The following is a 27,895-nucleotide window of genomic DNA, read 5'->3' as shown; positions in this document are numbered from 1 at the left end:
ATTGTATTTTGAAGGGTTTCCTATGTAAACTACCGCAGCCAAATAACTGGATCCTCAGAGATAATTACTATCATCATAGAATAAATTATTAAATGTCACATTTTATACTTAATCGTTAATAAACAATGGCCGTGCGGCTTAAGCGTCGGCCTATAACGTCGTAGGTCCCAGGTTCGAATCCTGGGTCCGGCAAATACACATATTGTTTTCAGTTTGTGTTCGAGTCTAAGTATGGACCTAATAGGTTGTGAAAATGTCTAACATTCATTTCTCGTAAGTGAAAGCCCATATAAGGATCTTATTACGATTGGATATGGTAATAAAAAAAACAATTTAATATAAAAATAATATTAGTAGGCACTGGCTAGAATCATAAAACCATCATTTTCTTTGTAGTGCACAAAATAAATTGTTTTAAGTATATTTTGTCTGTTCCATGTTCTCTGTTTTACTTTTTATAATCATTGTACTAAACTAAATGTATTGTGGAGCATTGGCCAATTACCATATTACCATAAACTTCAATTTAAAACCACGAATAGAACGTAGCGCATACCATTCTATAAACCGTTTTGTTACAATGTTGCGACAGTTTCACTAGAAACTTCAAAAAAGTAAGTAGGTAAGTCGCACAATAACATATTGTTATGTTGTATTTTTATAATAGGTAGGTTACCTACTTAAATTATTTTTATTCAATTATTATATAATTTTAGATTTCTGGTTTACAAATGATGAATTAATATTCGGAAGACGACTGTTATGGCAGCGTTTAGCCGCGAAGATAACCTTAACAGATTATGTTTTTGATAATACAGAACATAGTATAAATATAAATACATAAAAATCTCATTTAGGCACCTATACACCTCTCTGCTATCAACATATTTAAATATTATAAGTAAACATATTACCTAATACATCTGATATCATAACTGAAATGAATGACCTCTTACATAATAATTATTGTAAACTTGAAAATTTTACGTCTTACTAAACACATATTTTTCAATATCAATACATCAACTAAGTATATCAATGGTCTTACTCCATACTAGAGAATCCAATCCAGAGCCAAAATTCAGATCCCGGGATTGGCATTTTTTTCCATTGTTAATATAAAAAAAATAAATTTACAAATTACATTGATAAAATCCGTCAAAAATAAATCTAGTATAATTAATACTATTTAAGACATTTATTGTTAATATTGCATACGTTCAATCTTGGAAATACATAAGTTTAATGGAGTAAATAATAATTTACCTAATATAAATAATAATGTGAATTTAATATGAGATTGCTGTTTCTGATAGTAAAGACTTAATGAATGGGTAAGCGAGATTTAAAATAGTAAAGTAAATCATGGTGTAGGTACCTTCTTATGGGCCTTCCGCTTCATAAATCTAATTAGTCTGCCAAATATGAAACTGCCGTAAAATGTATGAGATCATGATGGAATTACTTTGTTAATAGTGTTAAGCATTGTTTTTTTTCCAAACTTTCTCATTTTTATTAATTTATGTGAAAAAATAAAATGAGTCGGCAACTTACATATGGGTATAAATCAAACTTCATTCAAACTCAGTTTATTTCTAATGTAGTTATCTGTTATTAAGTATTTTTTCTGTTATATTTTCGTTTTTATTTTATTCTCCATAAAAATTGATAAAAAAATCAACCCCGAAAGTTTCGGGATTATGTTTATCAATCCCGGGATTCATAGGTATCGAAAATAGCTCGGGATCCCGGGATTGGAATCCCTACTCCATACCCAAATCGGGACACATAAACACGGCGACTATAAGAGAATATAGAAATGTTTCCCTAACCGGCCTAACCTATTATAATTCTCCCACTACACATTGATAATACTATTATGATCTCTCCACCCATTTATTTCAACTAAAATCAAGAATACCTTACTGGGAGGCAGAAGAGGAGCTCGTTTAAAGAAACAATGAATCTGGAGAAGAATGGCAGGCACCCGATATAAGATACTCCCATCTGGTGATAGACCAAATGGCCGAGCTCCTACGAGTTCCCCACAAATACATCGTAACCCTAAACCGATAAACATGCATTGCGGACATACTCGATGTGCACTCTTTGGCGCCAACTTGGATTGAGTTTTTACAGGTAGTTCAGTTTGCTTTAGAAACAATAATATTTTCTATGTTGGCAACATCATTAATTGTAAATTAAAAAAAAAAAATAGCGGCTTAATTTTGATGTATCAACACCATCATCAGCCGGGGTCGATCCACTGTTGGATAAAGGCCTCCCCGCTCCAGCTCTCTCCACTCATCTCGGTCCCTAGTTCTTTGCTGCTATGTACATACACCTTTATGAGCTCGTCTATTCATCCATATCAGGGCATCCCTATGGGCGTTTAGTGCCCCTTGGGTACCACTGTATGACGACATATTTTGTTCAGCGGTTGTCCACTCTCCGCCATTGCCATTTCAATTGCTTAGCGACCTCTATCGTACATTAAAGATCATAATATGTGGTTATCCATCTAAATAATGATGTCAATTGTAGAGACATAGACTTTAGATAACCGTTTTAGGCATCTAGGCTAGTGCCATCCTGGCAGAAAGTCCCAAGACAGAATAGAAATCTCCTAAATCTTAATAAGTCAACCTTAATTCAATCATTAGCCTTCTATCACTTAATTTATTAAGTATAAGAAGTTCATCTTTGATAAAAATAGTACATAATATTTTCAATTAAAAAAAAACTCATTGTTGGTCTGGTAACGAAAGAAGACAGTAGTAATAGAAAACAACCGTCAAACTAAAAGGATTTTAGTTTAATAAAAATCCATGTCTTCATTTCATTAGCTACCACTAGGGATTCCAATCCCGGGATCCCGAGCTCTTTTCGATACCTATGAATCCCGGGATTGTTAAATATAATCCCGAAACTTTCGGGATTGATTTTTTTATCATGTTTTATGGAAAATAAAATAAAAACGAAAATATAACAGAAAAAAATACTTTTAATAACAAATAACTACATTAGAAATAAACTGAGTTTGAATGAAATTTGATTTATACCCATGCGTAAGTTTCCGATTCATTTTATTTTTTCACATAAATTAATAAAAATGAGAAAGATTGGAAAAAACAATGCTTCGCACTATTAACAAAGTAAATTCCACCATGATCTCATACGTTTTACAGCAGTTTCATATTTGGCTGACTAATTAGATTTATGAAGCGGAAAGGCCATAAGTACACCATGATTTGCTTTACTATTTTAAACCTCGCTAACCCATTCATTAAGTCTTCACTATCAGAAACAGCAATCTCATATTAAATTCACATTATTATTTATATTACCTACAATATTATTTACTCCATTAAACTTATGTATTTCCAAGAATGAACGTATACAATATTAACAGTAAATGTCTTAAATAGTATAAATTATACTGGATTTATTTTTGACCGATTTTATCAATGTTATTTGTAAATATATTTTTTTGTATTAAAAATGGAAAAAAATGCCAATCCCGGGATTGTCAAATTGTAATCCCGAAATCCCGGGATCAGAATTTTGGCTCGGGGTTGGATTCCCTAGCTACCACTGTCTGACTACGTTATTTTCGAAATTCAGACCAGAAAAGAGTGAGTTATTCATTGATGTTTTTAGATTCCATATTTCCGACGTTAAAATAATTAATCTTAGACGATATTTCTATGCCTGACGGGTGAACATGAATATAATTGAAAGAAATTAGAACAGGTATTTCAATGAAAGAATGGTTTTTAATTAACCTATTTTCAATGTCTGCTTAAAATAAGCCTGAAATATGACCACCTGAACACGCGAATTTTTACGATTTGAAGCGTGATTTATAAAAAAGAAATGTGTATAAAAATGTTGCAAAGATAATATATTCATTTTACAGTGTATGAGTAGATAGCAGTTTTGAGTTATAGGTTATCGTCAGAAAACTTATTCTCTAATATAGATAATATACGTCTGACGTTATAATCGACGTCGAAGAAAGCATTATTGGCAGTATTGACCTGTGTGTCACAGAAAACAAGAACACTATCTACCAGTCTGTTCGCCCTGGACACTTTAGTTCCTGCACCAAATCTCTTCGGATATTGGTATAATCCACTTGCGTGGTATGAGTTTATGTGGACGTTGTTCTATAAATTATTTAAAAATATATATATACTTAGCTCACTCAGTGTACCTACTTCCATGTACTCTGTATCATTTTTGTATGTATTCTTCTTGTTACGTTGCTTATAATTTAAATATTGTTAAGAGCATACTTCAGTGAAACGGCAAATAATTTTCAACTATAGGTGCGACGAAATTTCGGACTCGCTGCCAATCAGAGAGCGAAAGTTGAGCTGTGAACACGTCAATTTGTTTTTTGATGGCGTCGGGGGAATTAATTCTTAAATCGTGTAAAGATGACTAAAAAACGTTACCCATTTACTTGAAAAAGAAAACATGTCAATGAATATATTATTATTATTACTAATACTAACACTAAACATCACATTAAATGGACGCATGTTGAATTTTTATGACAAATTATGTTTTGTTCTGCACGCGTCGCTTGCACAATCTTCGCGTCGCGTAGTCACGATCGTTTTAGACCGTGCCCCAGCTGAAGTATAGTCTTAAGACTGTTGTTCAAGCCATGCTGTGGACGTCTTAAATATATAATTTGTATTGTTCACAGTGTCTTCTAAATAAATTATTCGCCCGATTGGGTTTCTAACAGATTAAATAATATGTAATAAATAATTAATGGTTTTTAGCCAATATAAACAAACTTTAATTTTAATTTATATGACATCCACAGCCACAGCAAGTATTATAGTTATGGTTGCATCACTTATTTCATTTATTTTCTGTTTCTTTCTTCGATCTACCGCATCCATTTTCCAATTCGTTGAATAAAAAAAATAGTTAATTAAATCATTAGCAAGTTCAAGTTACAACAAAAAATCTTAGAAGTGATCCGTGACGTCGGTTAGTAATTAAAGTAATACCTGCTTTGATTTAAAATACAAAAACCGATCGCCAATAGTAACTACATTTGTAAAGCGCTTCAGAGAGTATTCAAAGCCATTAGTTAAAATTTGTCGTAATTAATTATGACTCTTTTAGCATAGTAGTATATGTGAGTGGACGCGATACTCGAGAGATGCAGGTTCGATTCTGCGGGGTGTCTTACTTTTTTCAAAAAGATTTTTTCTATTGGTTATAGATAATATAATATTCTCAGAAGTGTTTTCAAAAGTATGTACATATTTTCATAATTATTGTTCACGCCATGCTGTGGACGTCTTAAATATATAATGTGAATTGTTCACAGTGTTTTCTAAATAAAATATTCTGGTGTAAAGTGTAAACATTTGCATTCTTGCAAAAAGTCAGACGGAAAGGATTACAAGCGTATCCAACATTATTGAAACTATAATTTGATACTCTTACGAGTAATTTGATACAAACTTATAATCGTGTAGTGAGCGGTTACCCCAAGCTAAATAATCCTGCACTAATCTTTTACATATGTACTAATAACTACTCACTACACTAGTAGACTATCAAGCTAGAAGGGGAATGTGGCAACTGGACGCCAGGACACTTGAACGCCGCAATGTCGTAGGCACGTAAACAGAACGTATACAATGTATCAGTTTCTATCTTCCTTCCTTCTTTCTATCCCATATTCAATAATTATTCGAAAATTCTTCTGATTCAAATTATTGGCGCGAAGGGTTGGAACAACTCCACCCAACGACTTTCGGTTGAAACATTCGCAGTGTTCCATTCAGACACTTTTTGCGGTGTAGTGTAAGTAATTAGAAAAATATTTCTGTATATTGGTCACAATTTTCTTTCTTTTCGAAAACGGGACATTTTGGCGTCCCGAAGCTGTGTTCGGGGACACCGGGACACGCCGCCTGAAAACGGGACTGTCCCGGTCAAAACGGGACGTCTGGTCACATTATTCATAACTAGAGCCCGGATTTATATGCTCGTGCATGTTTTGTTAGGGTGTATGCACAGCTATGAGAGTTGCACAGAAATCTGTTTTAAAAGACACAGAATCCAAAAATAAAATTTTATTGTGCATATAAATGCATATTTGAGACATTAGTGTATATTTCATAAATAAATGCATATTTTAGAGCTTTAAATTATTTTAAAGAAATATAACTTTGTTAGGAAGGTAGATAGTTTAGATGCACTTGCATTTTTAATGCCATCTCCGAGCTGTGGATTTATCAGAAAATGTGAAGTCAACTCGGGCACTATTAGTTAAAGTTTGCCTAATCACCTCTGTGGACGTTGAGAGGTCGTTTTCCGCATATAAACAAAATACTGACAGATACCTATGCGGAAAAATTTAATGCCAGAGCATATTGAAAAAAATATGTTATAAATATTGCATTTATTATTCAATCATGTGTACTTGTGAAAAAACTATTTTGAAAGTTGTAATTGATTAAATTTATATTCATTGTTTTTATTTTTTTGTTATGCTATCGTATTATATTGAAAAATTATTAACTAGTTATTCGATTTTATGTCAGTAATATTGGGTAAAGTGGGTATTTACAATTTTTTCCCACAAAAATGTCAATTTTTAACTGCATATTTCTTCGGTTTTAGTGCCATATTATAATCATGTTTTTTGTTGCATATAAATCCGCTCCATATTCATAACACAACAATATAACATATTAATCTTGCAATGGTAAACATTTTTGACGTTCTGATCTTTGGACGAGGAAGGCATCATTGCTAAATTTAAATATGATGACGCCAAAAACGAGTTTCATCGATCTCTATGATGACGGCCATATTCATTTCGAAGAAAGAAAGTGATGTGCAAAAAACTGTATTTTGCTTAGCGCCAAATAAAAACGCGCCGATAGATTACTTATCAAACAAAATAATAATAACGCAATTCAATACATACTATTAATTCGCCAGTAAATTAAAAAAATCGGTAAATTGTAGATATGACTAAATACAATATGCCAAATACATAAGTATTGTAAACTTATATAAGTACATACTATAATTGATTTTTAAAAACTAACCAACGCCACCTGTAAATTATTGTAGTCTTAATTCAATAAAATCAAATACGTATGACTAACAAAGTTTAAAGTGCACTATTTATGTCGGATCTTAACAGCCTACCTCCACCCTTTGCCACTGCTATACACTATAAATACAGCTTCGATATTCTAGTGAAATGAAGTGAATTCGAAGTTTATTATTTTGTTAAAACTACAGGTGATACTATCAGTGACGTTCCTAGACAAAATGCCGCCCCTAGACAGGGCCAAAATGCTGACCGATTTTTTTATACAGTATCTTTTATCATCCTTTCATGACTCCGATATCTAAGAAATGTCTCGTATGGACACATTACTAACAAAATATAATTACCACTAAATCTAATTTTATTTAAATGCCATCTCTGCTTCAATAGACACTATTGCGAGTCCACGTTTTCAACAATTTAAAAATACACTTGATAACTTCCAAAACTCGCGAGTGACTGGCAAGAATATCTTTGGATAAATTTTAAATTGAGTAAGTATGTACCTATCTATAATTATTCAAAATGTAATTCGCGAATCTGCGCGTGTCATTGCTAGTCATCAAGGATACGACGACCAAATACAACGGAAATAAACTAGACATCGCGAGCCCGACAAGTTACAGTCCTGTTAAACCTTTTATTTTTCCAACCAGTGAGCTGATTTTTTTAATGGAACGATATTTCCGTTATTACTAAATTTAGGTAGCTATTTCTCCATATACCTAACGATTCTCCTCGATTTGCCGCCCCCAAGCGACGCTCAATCTGCTTACCCCCACGGGACGTCACTGGATACTATGATAGCTACAATTGATATATATATATATTTTTTTTTAATTATTCGTGGAAAGATAAAGCGAATTAATTATCAGACTAAAAAGTATAATATTGGAATTGATTGGCGGCTCTCGTAGTGCAGTGCGTAAGGCGCTTGCCTTCAACCCGAGAGTTCTGGGTTTGATCCCGGTCAGGACACAATATTGATGTGTTTTTTTCAAAGCATGGGTGTTTGTGATTGTTCAAAATTACTAACAACCACCTTGTACGATAAGATAAGGACATGGTTATTAATAATTCAAAAAAAAAAAAACTACAGGTGAAAGTAGGTACGACTCGCTATAAAATATTTTTTCATTTGATATCTAACGAATAAGTACATATTAATAAATTCTTTGCATAGAATCAGTCGTATTCATTTTATTATTGTTTGTTTGTTTATCAAGTGTAAAAAAGACCATTTCCTAATTACCACACTAATTTGAAAGTTAAATTTACAGCCAAGAAATATTATATTTTTTTTCTATGAACACCTTTCTCTGACTACCTAATTTATGTTTTTCACTTCGTAGTAGTTGTATCACACGCATTCATTCATGATTCATTTACTTTTACTATTGAAACAAAAGTCGATCAAAGAAATGAGATTGAAATCAGGTATCTGGCAGCATAAACATTATTTCAACTGAAAACGAAACCTTCATCATTATCGACACTACAAAAAATGTGAATAGTGAATTAATTAAAATAGCTCAAAGTATGTTCACTATAATGCACCTGTACATATTATAATACGAAACAAAAAAACGCTTGCTGATCGTTGATGGACGTCACAAAAAGCGAAAGTTCTTAAAAAAAAGATACTCACACATAACATTATAATCAATCATAAAAAAATATACGTGTGTGCAAAAATGTGTATAAAAAATCTAGTTATAATTTTCGCAGTTCAAAATTCCATTCGCATTGAATGAGTGACCCATATTCTTCGCTATTTCATGTTTGTTCACATGTTTTAATTTGACAGGCGAAGCAGGTTGTCCGCTTCGTTCGCAAATTGATATAGGGTTGCCAGTCACCTTCATAATCTTTGTTATTTATGCGAATCCTTAACTTCAGGTTTTAACTAATCAGATTTTTCACGTTCTACTTATTAACTGATGTTACTCCATTTTGTTGACCGGGCCGTTTGGGATGTATTTTGCCATCGAAACGGGCTAGATAATACTGTTTCGTTTCGGAAAATTATAGTAGTTTTTGTACTATTATCTCATTACATTACATTACATCAGTCATGCGTGGCAGCGGCAGTTACAACCATAAAAACGCCCCATGTGCGATTGGACAAAGTATTAGATTCCGTTTTCATGTTTATATAAACAGTATCCCTACAAGCTTTCGTATGCATATTGAAGCGAGAGAGAAGTCCCAGTTGAGCTTTTAGTGGTTTTGCCTAATCATACCCAATCTCTTCCAATTGATTTATGGCTAAGCGAAGTATGCTTTCAACTTTTTAAATTTTAATTTTAAGATACATGTACCTATTCTGCAATCATCATACTTAATATAATTGTAGATATCTCTGACAAAAAGAGAAAGTTATTACATTTAGATTAATTGAATGATTGATGGTGTTGATCGTAACAATCTTATCACTAAGTTAGGAAAGGGAATGGAAGAATCTTAGGAAAAACTGTTGTGGCAACCCTGTTTCTCAAATCACTCTGCCCGCCCCCGCCTACGTTTACTTGTTCAGTTGTGTACCCACCGACGCCCATCTAGATCGAGAAATACGTTCACGATTGTTTACCACCAAACAGTTTGCGAGTGGCCATAAACGGTTTATACAAGACCTAATTGCTTTTCTGAGCCAACGTGATGACCATTCGGTGATGACCCAGTTTAAAATGCACAAAAGAACGATAAAAATCCATAAAAAATTACATAATTAGAACAAAATCATGTAATAAGAAATGATGGTATATATTATATTCGAATGTCCTGGATGGCATTAAACCAAGAAACGCAAACATAATGAAAAAATGTGGACTTCTGGGTGTACCTATAACAAGGTTAAAATCTCGAGTATGGAGAAATATGCAGTAAACTTAAATAGGTACGGCTGATATTTGCAATGGATACGTCTACAATTTTATCACGTAAACGAAACGCGCATTGTATTACCTACTTAGATTTCTGCTGCTAAGTCCTTGTTCCATTACGATTAGCTTTCACATTTCTACCTTCTAATCTGTTCTGTACAAAATACCGATGCTTCACATCCAAACGTAGCGTTCTATGATGCGCTCGATTAAGACCGGGTGTGATACGGGGCGTTGTGGTTTGGTAAGCATTAACTTCAATGCTCTGTGCATGAAACGAAAAATACCCTGTGATATATGATAAACTTTTGAAAATCAGACTGAAAATCAAAAATATCTTCAGAGTTCAGATTACATCTTTTTGTAGCGATATAGTGATGTAGAATATAATATAACGAGTGATATATTCTACATATTATTCATAATTTACTTCAGATTGACCGAAAAAAAATCTGCACATAGGTTTGTGACAAACATCTTCAAACATTCCTAATGAATCAAAATAATATAAAACAATTGAAAATCGAATCATGGAGAATAATAATTCTGTGTTCTATGGTAAATTCATGCAAAGTGGAAAACTTCACTAGAAACTACAAATACCACAATGCCCATCAAATTAAATTAAATTTTAACACTTACTAACCGAATTACAAGAGCTTGGATTGAGAAATGAAAAGAGCTCAGAAAACTCAGTAAAACTGGAAACCTTGTGACGAAATTACCAACTTGGGATTTCCACCATAACACAATCAAAACACCGTCCCTACCGATCATGAACACTGTCTACTTTTTCTATGAATAATAACGAAACGTATTTACAATATAGTGATAGTATATTGCTTTCATTAATTTGCCACGTGAGAAGCTTAATCTTCTTCCTTGTCATTGCTTATGACTGAGCATTGTGAATACTCTGGAATACTGCTGGATTATAAATCGCCTGGTCAATCAACCCTCGCCTGCACATTCAATGAACTTTTCGAGACTTTCTGACACTAACAATAAAGTTTATTATGCAGTGTTGACCTGTGTGTCCATGATAACTATCTTAGAAATGGAGAGCATCAGTTGTTTATTCTCCCAAGGTGCAGAACCAACATGCCACTGGTAATGCCATTTAGGAGGGCGATAACTATGTTCAACCAAATTGCTTCAGGTGTTTATACATTCCACTTGCGTGAGGGTAAGTTAGGTGGACGCTATTTTATAAATTCTTAAAATAGTGTCTCCATAGCAAACGCAGTGTACTTATTTGAACTTCTATAGATGTATAATTGTATTTTCACTGATTTTGTATGTTTATATTATGTTCTCTTTTTTTATGGCTTTTATGACTTTTCTTCTTTTTTATGTTTCATGTTATGTTGGGAACGTCTTAAACTGATAATTTGTAAAGCCCACAATATGTTAATATTATTAACAACAACAAAAATATACTATCTCATTCATCATAATATTATTATGTCCTTTGTCCATTTCTCAAAACTTCAAGAAGTGCCAACAACAGTTTAGGCATGTTATGAGAGCACTTCTAGGTAGGTACATCTCCGAAATGGTGACTACCTATCGAATGTGATTATACTGATTATGAATGAAATCTTTGGTAAATAAAGAAACAAGTCGACGGACCTGTTAGGCATGCCAGTTGCCACAACCTTGACAAATAGTTATCGAGCGACGCCTCCGCGAGTTTGATCGAAATTTTTGAATTTGGAATACCGCGAAACGCGTGGTCCGGCCGTGGGCGCCTTATTACATCACGACAAAATGCCCGCTAACGGCGGCGACAGATGGCGTTCCGACGCCTCCAGAAAACGCATAACGCACTGTTATTGAGATGTTATTAAATTTGACTCTTTGTTTTCTTCAAATAAATCATATTTTTATCACTTTGAAACAGATGTTCCTAAATTTATTTATTTCCCATACTTGGTTATTACGAGGATAATGGGACCGACTGAATTTGCTCGTTATACGCGTTACTCGTTATATCAGAGAATAGGTATTTTTAAATGAGCGTTCACATAACACAAAAAGTCGCGATTCAAACAAAAATACAAAAGAAGTAGTTTATTGTAGTGATCCCTGTTAGGTACCTAGTGACTTCACAAACCTTGGATTTTTTACATGCAATTTCAACCATATGCGTGTATACTTTTTCAATATTGTCGGTGAAAACACCAATTAGGTAGGTACTTAGACACTTAATTAATGTCGTAAACGTAATCCGTTTCCGGCGGCACCCTGTCCGGTCGGATTTTATTGCTTAGGGTCGAAAATATTGTTTTTAAACGATCGAAACATTGACAATTTTGCTAGGTATACCCGAGAAGTAGCTTGTTATAAAAGTGAATAAATGTATGAAGAAAAACGTAAATTAAGTGTCAACGAATGTTTCCTCGTTACATCCGAGATTTCGCTATATCCGTGATCGTAATAACCGAGTTCGACTGTAGTTACATATTCAATGCACAGAATTGCATCTTGTATTGCATCCTTTAAATTACTCAATTATCCACATTCTCCAGCCCAAACTGTTATTGGCTTAATTATTCCACTTTCTTAGAACCGTTTGAGAAAAGTGATGTCTGGAAATTACTAAGGATTTCAACATATTATAAAATCTTCTTCTCATCTCTATTCATAGGTCATATTATTAGCACGATTAGCCAAACCAAAAGTGTGTACGTGCGAAAAACTGTAATTCTTATTGAATGTGGTCATGGCCCCCACATCCTGAAACGGGCCACCAGGCCAGGATTTTTGGTGGCACCCTACTACCTGTCGCGAAGCTGCGACCCTTCGCAATATTACATAAAATTTATGCAATAGCTATTTAATAGCCTTTTATTTGTCAGGACACACTAGAAATAATTATAAAATAAAATTCAACACGAGAATAATTATCACTAATTTATATGTCAATAATTTACATCAAATTGTATCGCATAGCCACATATTTTAAAAGATTAATATTCTTTATGCAAAATGCAGGCGACATTTATTTTACTACTGCATTCAATTTGTGGTGAGTGTTTATCTCACTCAAATGGTCAGCCCAGCACGCAGCACCCCAAACTAAAGGGGACATGAATGTGGTATAATAATAAATGAATTGGTTTCCATGATGGGAAGGGTATATACGCGAAGAATTATAATCACAGATAGATTATGCAATCTCAGAATTAAGAGATTTTTTTTTCAATCTCAGAATAAGACTAAATTAAGTGAAATTTTGCACGAAGTTACCGACGTAATATGAGTTTAATATATTGTACCAAGTATTTATTCCTCTCCCATAACCCCATTGTATTTCCATCTATTTATCTACGGTATTTTCCCTAAATTTTAATATCGTTTTTGTTTATTTATAAATTAACCACACTTCTTTGATTGAAAAATAGACATTGACAAACCTACATGTAGCTTTTTTTTAAATTATTTATGTAATCCAGAAATCGAGTGGGATTCCGGGTGTCAGGATCTTCTTTACCAGTTAACAATGTCACTTTGAAGTGTAGGAAACCAGCTTTGACTAATATTATTAATAATTACAAGATAAAAATAACTTTTTATATACAACGTTTTTAAATTCTGTTGAACCATATAAACTTGACTTGACTAGCTTAAACGATCAACAAAATTTGTACTAGACATGCCATATTGATCTCCATAGTAATGCACGTATATATTGATAATTTAGTTGCTAGGACCCCAGACCCCTAGCAACCGATAATGGTGTCGAAATAACTTTTCATACAAAACAGAATTAACTGAAAATGAATTCAATTCTACTTAAAGATGGATAAAAGTATTAAAAAAATGCATTGGCATCGTGTTCTGATATATTCTAAAAGTTTCAAATGTCTAGCTAGTCGGGAAGTTAGTTAAAAATTGATTGCAAGATTTATACCGGACAAAGAACCATCGGACAAATAACAATACGAGCTAAGATAAACGTTGTAAAATAAGTGGAACTAGTACTACGTAGTTTGGTTTGTTTTATAATTACATATTTATTCAAAAACATTTATATTTTTTAATATAAAAATAAATATAAATAATATGTAGGCAACTAGCTACTTGAAAAAAGGTTGGCGACTATATCACTTCACGCAATCGCGCGACCAAAATAATAATTAGAAAAAGTAACATCACAGTTAGATTTTAAACAGCGATTTGATTAGACGCAGCGCAGCTAGATAGATATCGGCCAACACAAATATGGCGTGGTTGACATTAGAAGTCGATTTTATATTCAAGTCAGATACAAATTCACGGAAGACTTTACTGCGCCTCTTCTGGAAATTATACATTTGAAGACACTAAAAGAGCAGTCGCGATAGTGATCGTTTACCCATGAACCCACGAATTACCCAATAAATGTATTTTGCTTTAGGCCTCAGCTGCTAAGCATACAAAATCCATTAAAAATAAAATTTTCAATAATTAATTCGCAATAATGAACGCAGATAGTGAGTCAAATAGTTGGTTTATGTTGTAAACTACATAATTATAAGTAATGTTGTACGGTTTAACCAGGCTGCTATAATTAGCCAAAAATAAGTAAGTAATTAAGACGGTACTTCAGTGAAAACTTCAGGAAACTAACGTAAAATGTTTGATTTATATTTTTGAAGGTGTGTAGGGACCTACCTACCTACTAATATGTAGGCAGTTGATAGCCTCAATAAGCATATCTTATAATATACTTTACAAATAAGTTTAACCTGATTTATTTTTGATAACTTTGGTTTGATCCATCGGCATAACTTAAGAGCATACTTCAGTGAAACGGCAAATAATTTTCAACTATAGGTGCGACGAAATTTCAGACTGGCTGACAATCGGAGAGCGAAAGTCGAGCTGTGAACACGTCAATTTGTTTTGTGATGGCGTCGGAGGAATATATTCTTAAATCGTGTAAATATTACTAAAAAACGTTACCCATTTACTTGAAAAAGAAAACATGTCAATGAATATATTATTATTATTAGTAATAGAAAATAGAACAATAAACATAACATTAAATGGACACATGTTGACTTTTTATGACAAAATATGTTTTGTTCTGCACGCGTCATTTGCACAATCTTCGCGTCGCGTAGTCACGATCGTTTTATACCGTGCCCCAGCTGAAGTATAGCCTTAACGATTTTTATCTTATTAAAATACTTTATTGATTCATTTAACTGGCAATTCTGAAATCAGGTAGTTAACATACATAACTTTCTTATCAGTATGGCGTCTGGAACAAGAGTCCGCTTTACATTCACTATATACTTAATATAAGTATATATTATATAGCTTGAATATTGGAAAGAGATTTATCGTACCTGCGATAATATTATGTTCCCACGGATAAGGGTCAATCAAGGGGAAAATATCTAAGGATATAGTACTTAATATATATAAGGGATACAGAAGATGTTCCACAAAAACATCATAAACTATATATTTTATAATGTGAACTTACAATTTATGTAACTACATCCTTTACAATATTGAGAGAATATAGTTAGTTCTTAAAACTACACAATATGTCTAGATTCTAGTCCTAGTCTAATCAGTAGGTACTTATTTTAAAAAGTATCTCTTATTTATTTACTTATACCAAAACATCTCTTGCTATAATAATATTTAACAATATAACATAATACTGTGGGAAATTGGTCAGTCATAAATCTACTTATTGATTCATATTGTCTTATATCTAATAATATTTTATAACAGTAAAAACATGACTAATTTTATCATTCTGAAAACAACGTGAGTATTGTAAGAAAGAATAAATTAACACAAAATTGTTTAAAAAATAAATAAATATACTTAATACATTTTCCGGATCCATTTTTCTAAAGGAAACAAACATGTTTTTGTTTTTTGCGAGTGTAAAATCAGTCAGAAGATATTGTATTGTTTTATTATCTGAGACGCCTGTATTAAAGTTCACTGTGCACATACCTATTCTAAATTATAATATTATCTTGATCTCTTGTAAGTCTGATATCATCATCATCAGCCGGGGTCAATCCACTGCTGGATGAAGACCTCCCCAAGCTTCTTCCAACTCTCTCGGTCCTGTGTCGTTCGCTGCCACGTATTTCTGCCGAACTTTATCAGTTCGTCAATCCAGGGCGACCCTGTGGCCGTTTCGTGCCCCTTGGGTACCATTGGATGACGGCATTTGTTCAGCGAGCAATGTGCCCCGCCCATCTCCATTTCAGCTGTTTGGCAACGTCTCCTGTCTGCTTCCTAACACATTCGTTTCTCCTACGGTTCTTTCGCGTGATGCCCAACATACACCTCTCTATGACTCGCTGTGCGACTGACACTTAGCCTTTGGACATCTCTCGTGTTGAGGGTCCACGTCTCGCAGCCATACGTGAGCACGGGCAGCACACATTGGTTGAACACCCTACGCTTAAGACATAATGGTAGGTCATTCTCGAAGATACTATTCAGACGTCCGAAAGCATTCCATCCCAGCTTTGTTCTGCGATTTCTTCTGATTGCAATTTCATCGTGCATGCTTCCGTCTATGGGCACCTGCTGTCCGAGATAGACGTAGCTGCTGACTTGCTCGAGTTGGATAATCGCAGGGTCCGAAAAGCAGTTCCTCATCACTTTTGTCTTTGAGACATTTATCTTTAGGCCGACCGTTTGACTGACATCTGCGAGTTCTTGCATTCTACCATGGAGGTCGAAAGTCTGATAGTCTGATAGTCTGAGTCTCCAGCAATCTTAGGTAAGGATATATTATAAAATATTGTCATAAAAAGTTTGCAATAACAAGCATTTATCCAACTGTAAATATTAGTGCAGTGTAATGAATAAATTTAATGATGATATAGGAATTTATATTGTTTTATGACAACTGTATATTGAAATTGTATGCGACACTCAAATTAATATTCCTTTGGTAATAGAAATAACGACATAACACCGCATAACGGATTATGCATGTTGCACTTTGTCTAAATACTGATTATTCTTGCATTATTCATGTGCACTTTCAATGGAAGAAATACATTACAGAAATCATTCATGTAGGTATCCCCGCGATGCTTTTAAGCTGTTCTACGGCTAAAATTATACACCACTCAAACGTCATTGTCTCTGTTTTAATTTCTTGCAAACAATGGAGTTATGTGGATACCGTTTAGCTCTGAGTTTACATAACGATTTAGCAATAGATTTAAATTACTAATCGTACATAGTATTAAAATAATTCAAAATTATGGCTACATGCAAAAAATCGTTACATCGCTATCGACTTTTAATAATATTTTTTTCTGTCCCGTACTTATTTTGACATGGCCATCTTCTGGAAATCGCCATAATGAGTGGAATCACACGCGTGTGACATACCTGTTATATGAGGATATTTGCTAACGTGGCGATTCGGTATCATTTAAAATTGTAGAGTTGTATTAAACAAAAATAATATAGTTGATTTAATACTATCGACCGAGGGTGAAAGTAGCACGTAAGAATATTTTTGTTTAACTAATATAACTTTTTAAAGACTGACAGTCGCGAAGACTCCATACTAGGCGATTATTTGAAGCCTACCTTCTTAAGAACAATATTTCTTTTATTGCATATTGACTTATTTATATAATCAGTTGATTATATACTCTATAAAATTATTTTTTTTTGCCAACGAGAAATGCCGTATGTGTAGGAATGTATTATACAGTAATAACAAAACATTCTGGAAAGGTTTTAAAAAATATACCACAGCGCGCCATCTGTCTTGACGTAAATAAAGGTCGGATTATGTTTAAAATAATTGTCAATTTTTTTCATATGGACTTAACGTCACGTAGCCCCGCCCAGTCTATCGAATTGTATGGACTAAGGTAAGCTCCGATCGCGTAGCCTAAAACCGAAAAAAAATAACTTCTATGGTGTTTAATCGAATATTAATAAATATACACTGTTTTTAAAAATAAAAAGAACTTTTATCTAATGATTTTTGATGTGTATAAATGTTTTGAAAAAATATGTAATAAAGTCGTCAGTGGGTTTTTGAAGTTTCATTAAATTAGTGTGTCGTTGTCATTAGTAGTAATATCGTATTATCTTCTTATCTCTCGTAAGTGTACCTGACAAGTGTGTTCTTTTTATCAGATCTACTCAGCCTACCTCATTCCAAAAGTCACCCTTCACCACTGAAGACTGATATTATTGGCATATCTCATTAGTTAACTCCATTATATTCCCAATGCGTTATCATTGTTTTGCCAGTATTGACAATTTTACACCTCTTGAATGTAGTGTAATAATTGATTATTATTACCTAATGATCTATTATTAGGGGTTTGACGATGTATACATACGCCTATCGATTGTCAAATAATCAGAATTATCTAGTTGTAGTATTGAAGTGACGAAATACTTTTTATAGTAAATCTTTATTGATATGGCAACATAGGGATATCACCACAATACTACAAAAATACCATTCCTACGCGATAGGGGTTTTTTTTACAAACTATTCATAATTTGTTTATTGTATTTTTTATTGTGATACTGGACATAATAGGTAGGTGATAAAGTTTTTACCTACTTTATTGTATTAATTTATTAAATAAGCTTGAATTAACTGTATTCGTTGTCAATGTGTATTTACTGCCTTTTGGTGAGTGCACATAGTGCCTGAAGATGCCGAAAGATGAAACCCGGGTCGCAAAAAACGACTCAAATGGAATAGTACACAATTTAAATCTATAATAATTGAAATATAGATGAGGTGATAGAGAACCGGAATCATTCAAAGAAGGTTTATATGACTTTTATAATCATTAATTTTTCAGTACTCCGGCTGACGTCCCTAAAGTATCCAACACTTGGGGTGGATGTCAGTTGGTGCATAAAAGATAAACGATTGCAATAAAAATGTGTAGTAATTGTCAATTTACCAGCGTGGCCTTGAAAATAGCAGACCGAAAGCGAAAGCAGTGACTGAATAATAATAAATAAATAAATTGAGAATGACACAACCAATTATAATTAACTCAGCCAAGTTAAGTGGACCAATGAAGAGCTCTTGGTAATAAAATATAAAACAATCCTGTTAAAACATTCTACGACTGACTACAACTGGCAGACAGGAGTAACCATTTCATAGGTGCTACGCTGGGTTGAGTATACATAATATGGGGGACACAGTTTCTTTTGTAATTCGTCTACCTGAGACGATAGTAAGTAGGTACACACGAAAAATAATAGTGTCAGCCCCGGAATTGATACATACTATATATATATATATATATTTACGTAATTTTCTTTAACGTTGGCTAATTTTGATTTAACGCCCACGATGGCTGAGCTGCTTAAGCGTCGGCCTATAAAACGTCGAGGGTCCCAGGTTTGAATCCTGGGTCTGACAAATACGCATATTGTTTGAGGTTTGACTCGTAGTGTATGAAGATACCTAATAGGTTGAGCAAGTGGCTAATAATATCATTTCTCGTAAAAACAAGTCTGTTGATACAAACCTTCACTCTGTGGAGGCCCACCCTTATGATTCTATTAGGATCGGACATGGCAAAAAAAGATTGCTGACTCGATAGTTATTATATTATAGATATATATGAAGAAATTACATAACATATTTTCGTATATTTATTCATGTGCAGCAATTTTAAGCATTTTGGACGCCATATTGAAAAAAAAATGTCAACCCAGATGATAATTAGGTATACCTACCAAATAGGGTTTGCAATCATGGGATGCCAAATTACGAAATCTCGGAATATTTTTCCTGAATTTCTTGATATTTACCGAAATCCTGGAATTTTTGAATTATGTTTTATATTGTATTTGATAAAAATATGTATTGTAATAATAATAGTGTCACAAGAAAGCGGTTAGTGTATAAATTTCTTTACAAAATCAAAATATTATATAGATATGGAAAAAAATGACGTAAGTATGGTTTAATGGATATTCTAAAATACACGTATTATTGTTAAATCCGGAATTTATAGAAAGGATAGAAAATTATCCGTCGGTCTCGTTTTGTATTAAGAAACCATACAGGACAAAACAAAGCACAATAATTAGGTAGGTATGTAGGAAGTTTTCTGGTTTATTTACCCACAATAACGATGAAGCGAGACAGTATCATCGTACAGTGAGAATCAATTTCTCCGTCCAATAACTTAGTAAATTCTATACTATCTCAATGAGAAAGATGAATTGTTATTATGTGATACCTGCCCTGTGGACTATACCAACATAGCCATAACTTAAAGATTTTCGTAAAATAATTTTCTTCGCTCGTTAGTAGGAAACATAAAAATAATATTTTTAAATTATGGCTAATAATAATGAGTATTAATAATTTTTATTTCCATCATAAATGAAAATAAAAAATGTCATAAATTTAATGAAGTAATATTAATTTCTCCGTTCCTTTCTTTCAAACATTTTTTTAGTTTGTACTGATATACACGCAATAGGACAATAATTCAAAGAAAAAAATGTAATTTCACCATTTCACAGCGGAATCCAGAATGGCCACCGTAAATAATCTCCAGAACAGACGCGGATCGGGGTATTATGGCCAATAGAAAAAAAGTAGTTATAACGACACATATTTTCCTATTGCACCTGTTTCAATTGTTATTTAGTAACGTTACGTTATGTTACTTAAGCGCGAAATGGCTAAATACACTATGGTGCATGTCGCATATTATCACGCTGTCACGGCGACAAATTTAGTCTATGGTTTCGTCTTTTTTTTGTTTACTGTCAATTCATGATGGAAATGCATTGTATTATTGCTTGATTTAATAAAACGCATTTTTTTGTAGTAATTATTCCACTTTAATAAATAAATTTGGACCGGTTTCATCCACCTCAGAGGGACATTTTCAAGCGTCAGTTTAGTTGTCAACTGTCTCTTCAGTAAGTTGTTCACCTCTGTAAATTCAATGATGGTTAGTGCCAACTCTATAGTATTTTGAATTATTATTCATTATTCATGCTGATTTCCAACAGAAACAGAACAGAACCCAACGTGCAGACCATAGATAATAAACAGCATTCTTATAGAAAATACATAGTGCCAACCGCTAAAAACAAAAAACACGCGATTTTGACGTATGTCGAAAATGTGTAGGCATGTAAAAATGATAAAAAACGTTCAAAACGTCATGTGGTGCGGTTCAACGTGTGGTGACCTCATTGTTGTTTTGGTGATTTCGGCAGATTTTGCTAAATAACAATATTCGTTTAAAGGTTCAAAATGTGCTACGGGATGGGAGCATCAGTCTGATAACATTTTAAACACCAATAAAAACGACATTACATACTTTTTCCCTGAGCGGCAGTTTGTGACGTCACGTGATAGTCCGCGACATGCACATAATGTATTGCGCTCTTTAGGCGTAAAACCCACTTAACGGAGCGAGTGGGGCTCTCGCGCAAAATTTCACAAGTGGCGTGTAAATCATCGAAAATACAACGTAATCAAATACGCCAGCGCACACTGGATTTGACGACGCATTGTGCTCGCCTGCCCCATGAGTCATCGTTTTTTGGCTTCTCAGCGATACGAATTAACGAAAATACAACGTAGTCCATTCATTGAACACGGCAAGCAAAATTACGCTCCTCGAAGCGTCGTCGATAAGACGGGCGAGAAGCCATTATTTAAGAACAGTGAACTCTTTGTTTAGTTATTGCGTGTCCGATATTAATTATATGCCCCGAGAAATTTAATAATATTTTTATTGCTTTGTTATGAGAGACGCTGATAATAATAATTATTTTGTGCTCCTTGAGCCCCTTATTACATGGGTGAAGGGTAATGCGCGGGTGGGAATGGGGCCTACTCAGTAGTGAGCGCACCGAACGCTTTTTTGGTGGGCTTTATGCCTTAGAGTCAGCGCCCACACTAGGTACCGCAAGATGTCGAATACACGCGGCAGGACGCAATAGACTGCGGAAAGACAGCGATTACTTGCGGTGAAATTTGGGTGAGCTGGTGGCGCATTATGCAGCAATTTGCGGTTGTGTACTAACTAACTAACTTCGAGCGCGTCCAGCCCCGCTTCGCTGTAATATATATTTCAATGTAAAACAATGGTAAACACATCGTCATAGATGAGGCCGTTTTATTTTCATATGACACCAGTGTCGACTAAATAATATAATATGAACACAGAACAGATAATAAATAGAATCCCGATATTGCTGTTTTTATTTAATAAAACGCAATTTTTTTTATAGTACTTATTCCACTTTAATTAATATATTAGGACCGGTTTCGTCCGCCTCAGTGGGACATTTTCAACTGAAAAAGTTGAAAATGTCCCACTGAGGCGGACGAAACCGGTCCTAATATATTAAAGTGGAATAAGTACTATAAAAAATTGCGTTTTATTAAATAAAAACAACAATACAATGCAGTTCCACCATGAATTGACAGTTAACAAAATAAAAGAATTCCGATAGGCTATATTATAGTATATATACCAATACAGTAAATTTTTACGCAGGGTTTTGAATGTGTGAGTGATAGCCGAAAATAAATACTATAATAGGAAATTAAGTACCTAACGAATTTGCAGACAACTTGAAATTAAAAATGAAAGGGGTTGGCATTATAAGTCTCCTTAAGGACGGCATATAATGACGGATATAAAAATATCATAACTTCATATCCAGGGAATGGTAACTGAAATACCTAACGGGTAAGGAGAAGCAGGTAATCAATCTGAGTAAGGAAGAATACGGGATAATTAATTGAGTTAGCATTTACTTGGTTGAAGTCCATTTTACAAGAAATGAAAATATAAATAATATTACCTGTAGAATTTGTAACCTGCAGAATTGTAACCTTGTAACCTGTAGAACCTATAGAATTTAATATTATTTATATTTTCATTTCTTGTAATACGGGATAAACTTAAACATGTGTCGAGAATACGTCATACGTCGAATACTGACAACTGTTCTCGGTTGATGCATTTACGCTCATTAAATATTGATGTATTACACACACTATTGCACGTGCATAATACGTGTTTCATTTTCGTAGGACACTCACACATTCAAAACCCTGCATCAAAATGTAGTGTATTGAATATTGCCTATCGGAATTCTAATTATTATACTGTTCTGTGAGTAGTACATAATATCTACCAACTGCACAATATTATACTTATTACTGATTTCGCCCATACCCAATCTGACCCTGCCCACCATGAATAATATCGAGTATTTATTTTTCACAGCGGGTGCAGTGTATTTTTTTATTAACATTAGTCTCAATTAGCGAAGACCCTTTCTCGCCCGATACACAAAGAAACTGACCGCCTTCAATTAATAAAAATGTGCACAGCGCAGGGCTGTATAATATAATATAATATGCATCCCTTCTTCATATATATATAATATCAGGTGGTCAGCCTTTTAGCCAATTAGTTAATGACATGACGCAAATTAACAGCACACTCTGTTCACTGTTGATCTGAATTGGGCCATAGATTTTTCGCAGGAATTTTATCTAGTTAGAAAACACCCAGCGCATTCTCACCTGCGTTGTCAACCTAGTGTTTTTCTTGCCAGATCTACAATTTTTGAATAGGCAGCTTGTAAAATTTCCATTTGGCAAGTAGCGTTAAATCAAGCGTTTTTCGACACCGCACTCAGCTTAAAACTTTTCGTAATAAAGCTAGAATATTACAACAGATTTTCTTGAAAATCAACATGCTGGTCTTACGTACTTTATATCTTACTAGGAAAAAACACCCGGTGGCAGTGCCACCCGTCAACATTCTTATCGACGCGCTCAAAGCGTTCTTGTAAAAAAACGATGTCTATAATTATTGTGACACATTTTTTTTGAAATGCTGGACGTTTCTGGACGCTTTTTAAATTTTGAAAAAATCTAGCATTTTATTCTGCCATCTAGCTTATTTTCTTACCCTATGAATGACAGTTGGCAACACCAATAATTCTCACTCGTACGAGTGTATCTATAGTCTATGGTTTTAGGTCACTTTCTTAAATTCAAAATTCTAAACAATGTTTGTGTGGCATAATCCATTATAATGCATATTATATTGTTGCCAGTATTAGTAGCTAGACTAATTATTTCTACTCTATGCTGAAGTTATTTTTAAATACCACACATCAAATTAATAATAAACCAATTCAGGCGCGCACACAAAGGGGGGAGGTTTCGGGTCCGAATCCCCCCCCCCCTGAAACGGAAAAAAAATAAGTAAATAAAATATTACTTATGATTTGACTGTCGAACACCGTCTGTACGGGTTAATTAGTGGAACTATCTCGGGCATCCAATGTTTGTTTTAATATTTCAATGAGGCTGTCTAAAAAACAAGATATCGCGGACGATACAAGAGGACACAACCCTAACCGCGCGGCGTAAGCGTCGGCCTATAGCGTCGTGGATTCCAGGTTCGAATCCTGGGCCTGGAAAGTACACATATTGTTTTTCAATTTGTGTATGAGTCAGAGTATGGACTCAATAGATTGAGCAAGTGGCTGACATCCATTTCTTGTAAAAACAAAATCTGTTAATACAAACCTCCACTCAGTAGAGGCCTATATGATCTAATTAGGATCGGATACGGTCGGAAAAAGAATACCCTTAGTGATACATGCAGATCAGGTTTTCAAAGTGTAGAGTATCTGGGTATGAGAAATGTACCCGGAAAAATGCGGTATTTCAAGGTTGAAGCAACGACACGCTATAAGTAGAAGACGTAGTAAATGTGCAAGTCAGTGGCACCTACTAAATTTTCTTAACTGACTTCCTTCCCGCCGCCTTAAAAATCAATACAAAAATAATATGAATTTCAAAATGGATCCCCCAAACCATTTTTCTGTGTGCGCGCCTGAACTTGTTATGTTATTGTAAATAAATCTTTTGAACAGCTTACCACTGGAGTCGAAAGCCACTTCTGCACATGCGTTATCTCTGGAGATATCGCATCTGTATACAGCACCTCCTTTGTGCACTCCGGCCTGTCGGGTCTGGGCTTCTGGAGCACCGACCATCACCCTGCAATGAAAAGAAATGCATAACATTAATATCATAATAGGATTATTCTCTGTAAAAATGACAAACTAGTTTGACAGATTTGATCCAAAACAATTGGATAGGTACGAGTAAAATAATCAGCGCAGTATCTCTTTTTGCATCCTGGCAGTCACCGATAGTTGACATCTCTGATCGACGATAAGTTTCATCAGTTTTTTTTAACACAAACGTCATATTTTATCACACAATACAACATTCCCTGACTAATTACTGACCACAGTACATATAGTTTGGAGTAGGGATTGCAATATTGAATGAAAATATCAATACCGGTTTGTCGGTTTTTAAAGAGTTTGGGGTTGGCCAATGGAGAAAAAATTACTTATTGATAACATGTTCCAACAAACTTCCATGTTCTTTTAGCGATAATATAAACCAGATGTTTGCGACGAATACTGGGTGTGCGGTGGTATGACTTTAGGAGCAACGAGGAGATAAGAGAACGTACCAAGCAGCCTCTCATCACGCTGAAAGTGAAGAGGCGACGTTGGACCTGGCTCGGCCACGTGCTGCGGATGCCAGAAGAGAACCTCAACCTGGCTTGCCTGTCCTTCAAGCCAACGGATTCCGGCGTCCTGGAAGGCTGCTAAATACTATCAATGGATACTATACGGCGGAACTACGTGATACTGATTTGGCCTGGAACGATGCAAAAAGACTGGCGAGCGACAGGGATTCTTGGAGGCGCCTCGTGGTGTCCATATGCTCCAACTAAGGGGCGGATATGGCCGAAGAAGAAGATAAATAAAAACTTTTCCCTGATACAACCATATGCCGAGTTTGCAGTTAGACGGGTAAACGATAAACCGAAAATAGTTTTTCATTCAAGTCTACACGTGGAAATCTGTGCATTCTTGGTGTATTTATTAATTTCGATTCGATACAATAAGTAGGTACCTACATACAATGATAATCATATTGTAGGTATATGCTAATTTATTTAATGAAGAATCATCTATCACAATGAAATGGTGACTCTGAAATACTTTGATTGAGGATGCTAGGCAAGTCACTTGCGATTTGAGAAAAACTTGTTAAGCTCATAAATGGATGAGCTGGCTACAGTTGCGTAGAAAAAAATGTAGTAGATAACTTTATAACTTATATTTAAATATTATTATATGAAAGTAGGTATTTATTCAATGTGCTCTATTAACATTGGTTTTGTATTAAACATTTACTTGTCTAAAATGTGTGCATGTTATGTAGGTAAATCGGTGCTTATACAATGGCACCATAGGCACGATAAAAGCGCCTTGCAGTTGCAGTGGTATTGTTTGCGTAGAAACAAGCACTGCACTGCACATAATTCCAATACAACCGCGAATAATCTATAGTGCCTCTCCATACTGATTTACCTATAACCTATAACGCTCTTATAAATTTCTATCAGCGGACTCAATATTCACAAAGACTGAAGAATCTAAAGCTCAGCTTATGCCCTATCTATAGCGTCGCGAGTCCCAGGTTCGAATCCTGTGTGTGGCGAACACACAATATATTGTTGTTCAATTTGTGTATCAGTCAGAGTATGGACCTAATAGGATGAGCAAGTGACTGACACAAATTTCTCGTAAAAACTAAATCTGTTAATGCAAACCTCCATTCTCCGGAGGCCCATATGATGTTATTAAGATCTGACATGGTCGGAAGATGCCAAAATGTGAAACCCAGCTCATGATATCACTTCATGTGGAAATATAGATAGCTATTGAAATGATTTAGATAATTTTAGGTTTTTTGAATCCAAGAAGTGTATTTTCGATGCTTCCCGTCATTCCCCTTATCCCTTTCATTAAGTATAGTTTTAATGATTGAGCAAAACATCACTACAGCAACCATCACCAGACACCTCTACACAGTGGGGACAACCTCATGCACCAGAAGTTAAAAAATAAACTCGGAAACGAGCTGCCTATGTAAATAAAAAAGTTAAAAATTGTATTCAGGTACTTACATAATATATAATTATCAGGGAACTCAGAAATAATGGGAACTGAAATACCAGGTGTGGAATAACAGGCAACCGATCTCGAGTGTGGAAGAATATGGGATAAACTTAAATACGTGTCAAGAATACGCCTGTCCTTCGTTCTGTCTGCCGATTTATGTACTGACGCTCATTCAATATTGGTGTATTTTAAGGTTGCAACACACTATTGCACGTCTATAATATGTGGTTAATTTTCGTAGGACAATCACACATTCAAAACCCTGCGTCAAAATGTCTATAATAATTATGTATATTCAAGTAATTAAATTATCAGTTAATAATAACTAAGTGTAGGTACCTATGCACCTGCTGACAAAATTACAGTAACGTCAAACAAAGCCGACTGAGGGAGAGTCATGTCACGTCACTGCATTCAACGGAAAGACATAACTGTATCGAAGATACAAAAAAACTAACCAAGATGCAACTTGAAACTTGCACATAAGTATAATAATGTCATTGGTTTCTGAATCAAAGTGAAATCATATCGTCACATCAATACTAACACTAGATAACTTTGATTTTCACTGTTTTTGAGATAGCTATTGAATATGATTCTACATATTATCCTTCTCTACATAATGATAAAACTAGGTAAGTCAGAAGTTAATGGGAACTGTATTAATTTTATGTTTGAAAATATCAAATAACTTTAAAACAATAAATAATGCATTAAATAAATAAATAAAATAATATATCTACAATTTTTTTATACAATTGAACATTATTTAATTGTTCCCAATTAGACAAGCACAATTTTCCATTTTTATTTTAAATAATTATAGCTTAGATTTAAGTTAATTAAGAGCGTACTTAAGTGAAACGGC

At 34.2% G+C, this 27,895-nt stretch overlaps 1 protein-coding gene across 6 annotated transcripts in view; it reads right to left on the bottom strand.

Annotated features, from left to right (window-relative positions):
- if (integrin subunit alpha inflated) overlaps positions 1–27,895 on the bottom strand; it is a 292,640-nt gene that overhangs the window by 161,027 nt on the left and 103,718 nt on the right. For all 6 annotated transcript variants that reach the window (XM_085958369.1, XM_085958372.1, XM_085958373.1 and 3 more), the window contains exon 3: positions 24,915–25,036. In XM_085958369.1, the coding sequence (XP_085814495.1) occupies positions 24,915–25,036 (122 nt within the window). The remainder of the gene's footprint in view (positions 1–24,914; positions 25,037–27,895) is intronic.

This window comes from Rhyacophila brunnea, unplaced genomic scaffold (assembly GCF_057557595.1).
Source record: "Rhyacophila brunnea isolate RB1 unplaced genomic scaffold, BYU_Rbru_1.0 scaffold_7, whole genome shotgun sequence".
In the NCBI taxonomy this organism is placed as follows: Eukaryota; Metazoa; Arthropoda; class Insecta; order Trichoptera; family Rhyacophilidae; genus Rhyacophila; species Rhyacophila brunnea.
Note: the sequence above shows the minus strand (reverse complement) of the source record. Positions and strands in the feature narration are given on the sequence as shown.